The 7,506-nt window shown below is 41.8% G+C and overlaps 1 protein-coding gene across 1 annotated transcript; it reads right to left on the reverse strand.

The window, feature by feature from the left end:
* Nucleotides 1-818: 818 nt before the first annotated feature.
* Nucleotides 819-5,987, reverse strand: FRRS1L (ferric-chelate reductase 1-like). Its single transcript, XM_010150584.1, has 4 exons — nucleotides 5,890-5,987; nucleotides 5,259-5,397; nucleotides 1,668-1,914; nucleotides 819-1,211 (listed from the first exon to the last, which is right to left on the reverse strand). Exons 1-4 carry the CDS (start codon nucleotides 5,985-5,987, stop codon nucleotides 1,039-1,041), a joined length of 657 nt encoding a protein of 218 aa, XP_010148886.1. The 3' UTR covers nucleotides 819-1,038.
* Between the last annotated feature and the right edge of the window lie 1,519 nt (nucleotides 5,988-7,506).

A 7,506-nucleotide genomic window follows, 5' to 3' on the forward strand; every position in this document is an offset into this window, starting at 1 on the left:
TCCCTATAAATCATCTCAATTATATTTCCATTTCTTTGTAAGGTAACACCAGCTGCCCATATTCATCTTCAACACGAATGGGATATACAGGAATACAACACAGAAAACCAGATTACTTCGCACTACTACACAGCGGCTTAAAAACGTATTTACAGGTCAGCAGTATTACTGTGTTTTCACAGAAAGAGAAATATGGGTTTAATCTATTGGGAGGATGTCCTATGGCTTGTTGGGAACTTCTAAATTCTCTCTGTTTTACATCTGTTTTTCCTACGTATGCAGAATTTACATTATTGTATTCTCCCTTCCTCTTCTTTAAATAATTTTATATCTCACTTATAAAAGAAGTAGCCGTTCCTTTCAAGAAGGCTGTTGAAACAATATGGTTATAAAGACATTCATCACCTCTTTTCCACTGAAAAAAAAATCCTGTTAATGCTTGATTATGCAAGTTCAATTCTGAAAAGTAACAGAGCAAGTAAACTTTGACAAATATAAAAAAATCTGGGAGAACCGTCCATTACTGAAGGGCAGGATTTACACTGCTCTGTCAGTATCCGGACCTTAAGTTCCGAAACTGCACTTGGAGTTGTGCTGTCTGCAACGGAATCACCAAACAGTATTATGATGTTTTCCCAAATTTGCTTTTTTGGGAGCAATTTGGAAGGCAATTTTGTTAATTGATAAGATGTCCATCGCTAAATTCGCCTCACCACACACACAGACACCCCTCGCAAACGCACGCACGTGTACGCACGCACACTGATTTCACAAAAGTCTGCTTTTCCTTAAGCAAGTGGTCACAACACTGAAAACATTCTCCTATGCATTCACTAGTTACTCTGAAATGATTTGTCACCACTCTGCCACTCAAAGGAGGTGGTTGTTCCATCCTCCTGAAAAGCTAACTATGTTCAAAAGCAGCTAGGTGACGGTGGTGGTGTGATACAAATCCCAATAGAAAAACGCATCGTCTGTCCATGTAGCAGTCCATCCTGAGAAACTTCCACTGACAGCTTCTTGCTATTTTTCCATGAGTCACGGGGTTCCCATCAACAAATAGAAGGTCAGTGCAACGATGAGGAGCAAGCAGAACGGCGAAGAGAAGGTCTGATAGGCAGCTGACGGCATGAAAATATCTTCATACTTGTAAATACTGACAACACGCTCCGATACGGGTGGTGAGTCTATATCATGGCGAGTTATAGAACCTTTAACAGAAAGAAATAACGTCAAAGGCATTTTTTCTATAACTTTACCAAAGAAACAGGTAGAAAACCAAGTGATTTTCAAACCCACAGGGGCATGCAATATTACACCGCCAGTGAGGAGGGCCATTTCTCTGCTTTCTGAAGTTGAACTTCTGAATAAAACAAATGACATTCAAGTAAACAGTAAACATCCTTCAGAGGAATTCAGAACATGTAGTTATGCGTTATCCTTCCCTAAATTTATCTTTGGGGAGTAAGGTAACAACTACACGGCAAAGAAAACATGACAGGTAGGACTATCATTTATTTTGTCTTCCTTTTTGTCTGTTTTAATCCTTACGCTGCCAGAATTTTAGTTCATTTTTAAAAAGGGGGGTCTAGTAAGCATATCGTCATTGAAAGACATTTATCAGCTTTGGCCCCCAAGTTCTGTCAGAAGCATGGAAGTCGACTTACCCTGAATTGCTGGACCCCAGGCAAACAGGTAGTACCAACTCAAGTGCAGATCGACGATGGTTTCCTCTCGGGGTACGTACACAGGACGCTTGAATCGACATGTTACGCGGTTGTTTTCAAAAACCCCTTCCTCATCTCTAGCAGGATTCCTCTGGATTTCTTTAGCCCACTGCCCAACATTATAGAAGTGCTGTATTCGGACCCTTCCGTTGTCGTCGTGAACACAAGCCATGACATCATCTCCTCCCTACATGGTAAAAAGACATTGGTAGAAGGAAAACAAAAGTGTCACAAAGCATTTCCTCATTTATGAATACAATTTTCCTTATTAAAAACTAATAAAGATGTGGGGCTTTCAGTCCTTCTTTCTAAGTTACATATGCACGAATATTTGTTTCCCTAACCACGTGTCTTCAATCAGATTGAGAAGCACAAAGAGGATGCTAATATCTACTTACCCTTACAATTCTCTGTTGCATCTTTCTAAGAATTATTTTACCTAACATATTTAACAGATTTGTAAGGCCTGGTATCACCCTGACATTACACAATTAATAGATCAGTGAAAGGCTGTTTTCTTTTGTAATTTGTGAAGTTCTGGGATCCTGCTTCATAAAAAACAGCGGTCTTGAATCCTTGGTGTGTACAAAAACCACCGCATAAAACTGTAAAACCAGACAGAAATCCAGTATAATTTAGTAAAATAGAGGAGATGCATCTCCAAATCTGGGCAAATAATAGCATAAATTACAGTCTGTCCTTTCTAGTCTCTTCTCATGTTTACTTAAGGGAATACCACATCTTTTATCTCTTAAGAGGAGAAATGTTCAGCATGTAGTAACAGAATACAGAACACCGTAAGACACAAGAAAAGCATAATATATATGTGCTTTTTCACACAGCATAAACAGCCACCAAGCATTACAATCAAGCAAAGAAACAACAGGCAGCAGGAAATTCGTAGAGGTAATTCGTAAAAATATTAAACCAGTTGTTAGAACAGGGACTCAAGGTCACTGCCAAAGTGGTAGAGCACTGACTGTATCACTCAGGGACTAGCATTAATCTGGGGAGTACTCTCTCCTAGAAGCTTTAGTATCTCGAACCATTAAAAAACCCACTGGGCAGGCTGGACGAATGGCATTTTACTGAACACCACTGCCGCAGGTATCGGTGCCCTATTAATGCAGGTCCTACTTCTCCAATACTAATCTTTCTGATATGTCATGGTGAAGGCAGACACGATGCTCGCGAGCGTGATCATCTCTGAGTTCTCTGTTATAGGGAAAGGAGAGAAAAAGGGCACAGCTCAGCTCTCTGGGAACACTGCTAGGTGGATTTGTAAAAGATGTGCTGAAGTGAGGGAAAAAGGGGTCAGCTACGTAGAACACATGCTTGAACATCACAGTGCTGCTGCAGGCAACCTTTCCAGCTTCTGTCTTGAGCCTATCCTTGCTCTCCATAACTTATTTTCCAAGTTTGATTTTTATACATCTGAGCACAAATCCCTCATTCTTAAGTACAGAGGCAAAAATAATGGTGTTTTCACATAGAAAAAAAAATAAACAGGAAAGAAAAAAGCTTTCTGAATCCAAATTAACAGAATGACCTTACAAAATCCTGCCTATGCACAAAAGCCTGCAAGTGGAAAAGCATAATGTTATTTGAGACAAAGAAATAGGTCACAGGACTTTGATCTGTCGAGGACACAGTTGTGTTTTCCCCCTGAACTTCTGTAGCTATCCAGGCCACACCATTTTGATTAGGGCCTCCAAGGCACAGCCCACGTCTCACAGCCAAGCTGTTTCGACCCACAGTCATTTCACTATTACAGCTTCCGTATCCCAGGACATCAAAACATCCTGGAAGTAATGAAAAAGGATGAAGACAGCAAGCAAACAAGAGAAGAAGACAAATGCTAGCTGGCTTAGTCCAGCCAGCTGATGGGCATGAAAATCATAGAATCACAGAATGGTTTGGGCTGGAAGGGACCTTAAAGACCATCTAGTTCCAACCCCCCTGCCATGGGCAGGGACACCTTGCACTAGACCAGGTTGCTCAAAGCCACATCCAGCCTGGCCTTGAAGACAGCCAGGGATGGGGCATCCTCCACCCACACAGCAAATATAGAGGCAAAACCTTTTACTTCATACTTAATTTATACTAAGTGTTTATTCTATTTATTCTTCTAGCTGAGACCTAACATGCTGCTTGGCGTGCCTAGGCTGACCTGTAACAGGTGCTTTCCAAGTGGCGGATGAGATGCAGGCGGTGGGACCTTGGGATCTACTGCGGGTATATCAGAGTTACAAACCGGTAGCACGATCTCTGATAGCTTGGGGCCACATACCTAAAGGTGCTGAGCTGCTCTGAAAACGCCGTAGAGTACTTGCATCGCCAGGCATCCAAACGCCACCCAAAATTTGCCTGTAAAACTGTTCCTCCCCACAGTAAACATGAACTGTTTTTTATGACGTGAACTGCTCTTTATGACATAAAAGCCTGCCAGCTTTACTGTGTATATTTACAGTGTCGTATTAAAACATATATAGTGATGATTGAAAAACACCTGCCCTCGTATTTTCTATTTCTCATTTTGGGTCTGATAAAAATGTTAAGTCAGCAGGGGACTTCCCATTCATTTTTGTGGGTCCTAGCCCAGGCCATCTAAATTCTGTATTTTTTCAAACTACTGCTTACAGCTGTACGAGAAACAGTCCTGTCCACTGACCTGCGATTTAGGACACAGGCTCGCTGTATTTTTTATATACTCAGGAGTGTTTCTATACACAAACACCTACATTATGAACTGCATTTTAATCCTAAACATTTTACCAAGCATCACAGACAACATATGTTTGCATAAGTTGTCTATTACTCAGTTTTTTTAAAAAATCCATGCAGTACATGCTCCTGTTTCACTCATTGAAACACAACGAAAAGTGAAGCTTTTGAATGAAAAAGTAAGTACAAAGATAAGCATAAAACCAAACCAAATCAAACTGAAGAGAGAGAGAGATCTTAGCAAGACTTCTTTCTAGAGCATGTATGTTTAAATTAGCAAGAGTCATTTTGTCACATATTTGTGGCTTCCCTGGAACAACACACAGGTATGAAAGAAATGAAAGGATTTCCAACGTTTACCAGTGAAAGCTGTATTTATACCGCTGATAGTCAGCTGAGTTACTGAAGAATAAAATTATTTGCTATTTAGTGTCTGATGTGCTTTTTGTCTGTGTCACACTGACATGAAGCACGACGGAATTTTTCCACGTGAACTGACTTATCCCTGAGGGCTTTTCTAATAAAAAGACAAAAAGTTAGTGACATTCGGGCACTCAAAGCTGAAGTAAAATACTGTTATAAGTCTCAGAGAAGAAGGGAAAGGACATGGTACGAAGGATGAGGCAGTTTTCTGGGAGGCAGCAGGCCTGGCTTCTGCTCCCAGGCTGGCTACCGAACGGTGCTTTGTTTTCAGCAAGTCAGTTTCTCCACATATGCTCTGTTTCTGACAGAACAAATATAAACTATTTATATCCTAGCACGTGAAAGAGTGCACGTTGTCAACATGAAGAACTGTGTGCGTCTTACCATTTTCTTGTCTGAGGAAAATCCCACCGCCACCCAGCCATCAGTATCAGCACTCAACTCAAATTCCACATCAGCTCCTATTCTACGGTAACTCAGAAAGTAGTCACAAGTGTCCGCATTGCATCCAGGTTTACCGTACCTAAATGGAATTGGAAATATACGTAACTGTTCCTTGCAGTTTCCTGCTATGGAGCTTAATTACTTTTCTGCCAGAAAATAAATAAAAGAATGTGTTTTTGTATAATGGCAGTAAAACTTACATCATGCTATACACAAAGTACTGTTAATGAAGTGTTTGCAGTTATTACTCTTTTAGTGTAAGAATGTATAATATTTAAACATTACAGCAAGCAATTAATTGCACACAGTATTACTCTGCTGACCTTCCTAGCCCTGGTTTTCTAAGTGCTTCATGAAAATGCAAGAATCGTGGAACAACTGTAGGTCTGTAACTATGGTGTACATCCTTAAACAATCTAGTTTCCTCAAATAATATAGTCCATGGCTACAAAGTATGTTCTTAAATAATAACCATTGGTTAAAATGAATATGGAAGATTTACCGAGGTCTCCGAGACAATCAGTCAGCATTTGCAAACATAAAGGTATATGCACTTTTGTCTTAGACTCACCTGAAGCATCCCTTGGTTTTTCCACAGTCATCCACTCTGATTTTTGCAAATGGATCCACAGGAGGAGCAGTAGGGAATGTATAATCAGAATAAACCATTACTAAATAAAACATAAAAAGCACTAATACTAAAGAAAAAGGGTTCCAGTAGCATTTACTTTGCCTGCTGATCACTGAGCTGTTCAGATGAGGGACTACTTTGTCACACAGGTCCCTTGCTCACACAGTCCTGGATTCAGGTACCAAAGTAACAGTGATAACTGGAAACAAAAATTTTCTCAGGTTTCAGAATAAACCATTACTAAATAAAACATAAAAAGCACTAATACTAAAGAAAAAGGGTTCCAGTAGCATTTACTTTGCCTGCTGATCACTGAGCTGTTCAGATGAGGGACTACTTTGTCACACAGGTCCCTTGCTCACACAGTCCTGGATTCAGGTACCAAAGTAACAGTGATAACTGGAAACAAAAATTTTCTCAGGTTTCCTACATTCATCAAGGAGGGAGAAGGATGCCGGAGCACAGCTTTGCTACGCTGAGGGCCAAGGTTAACCCAAGGCAGCAGAAACACGGAGTAGTACAAGTCAACTAACGATTAGGGATTTCCACTCAGCTATCTCTCTGTGCGCTCTTAGTCTGCTCAGGAAATCCTTAAGGGCACTAAATCCAACTCCTTAGCCATAAATGACAGCATTTAGTACAAATGCGGGGCACCAGATGCAGAGCTGTAGGAATGGATACCAAAAGGGCCTTACAATGCAGCCTCCATTAAGAAGGAAAGCCAACCAGGCATTGCAATAAAAGGTAAGAGAGTTAAAAACGGGGAATTGCCTGCAGTGACAACCTGCAATCGATTCTGAGGAAGACTTCGAAGAGCTGGACAATGAGAGCTATGACTCCAAGCAATCCTCAGTCTGCTGCACGATACTACACTAAGCCACAAACGTTTGCAAACAGGCCTTTTTTGTCGTGTCTGTTGCATGAATACAGATATTTTGATAGGCTAGCCTTCTATTTAGCCAACTGGCAAACAAAGTGATAGTCTGTGAAACTAGAAAATCCCCTGAAAGTGCTTCATTGAATGGGAAATAAACACTGCAGTTAGTTCCCGCATTTGGGAGCAAAATGCCTACCCTACACAACTTCGGGAACATCTAACTCTGGGCGCCCTGATTCGCTTCCCTAGGTTTCCGACAATGCCAGTGGAGAGGAAGAAGATGTCACAAACTGCAGATTACAGCCTCCACTAACCGCCTCGGGGCCTGGGTTAAATTACCCAGCTTAAACGCGCCAAGGTAGTGAAATTTCGCCGCAGCGCGTGGCAGAGCATCACCAAAAGGCTGGTCACAGGGCATCCTACCTTCTCACACCTTCCTTTTTCCCCCCAACGCACCGAACAACCGGGTTTCGGTGCAGCCCAGCGCAAACCCGGCGTTTTACCGCGCTGCCATTTGTAACTCAGAAATAACCACAAACCCCAGGCGCGACTCTTTCTTGCCGCTCAGGACGCCGCAGGAAAACCGCAACACCCCGGGCTCCTTTCAAGTCAGCGGCCCGGAAAGCTTTTCGCGAGAGGGTTTCCACCCTGGAAGGCGAGGCACCGCCGGCCGGCCCCCT

The sequence above is a fragment of the Eurypyga helias genome, unplaced genomic scaffold (assembly GCF_000690775.1).
Source record: "Eurypyga helias isolate BGI_N326 unplaced genomic scaffold, ASM69077v1 scaffold15154, whole genome shotgun sequence".
Classification (NCBI taxonomy): domain Eukaryota; kingdom Metazoa; phylum Chordata; class Aves; order Eurypygiformes; family Eurypygidae; genus Eurypyga; species Eurypyga helias.

What these genes read in the sequence shown, in the direction of transcription:
- FRRS1L (XM_010150584.1), bottom strand. Translation starts at nt 5,987, where the DNA reads ATGGTTTATTCTGATTATACATTCCCTACTGCTCCTCCTGTGGATCCA. An exon ending in TTTCCTCAGACAAGAAAATG is followed by an intron (nt 1,915 to 5,258) that starts GTAAGACGCACA and finishes TTTACCATGTAG; the next exon opens with GGAGGAGATGATGTCATGGC. An exon ending in CTGGGGTCCAGCAATTCAGG is followed by an intron (nt 1,212 to 1,667) that starts GTAAGTCGACTT and finishes TTTCTGTTAAAG; the next exon opens with GTTCTATAACTCGCCATGAT.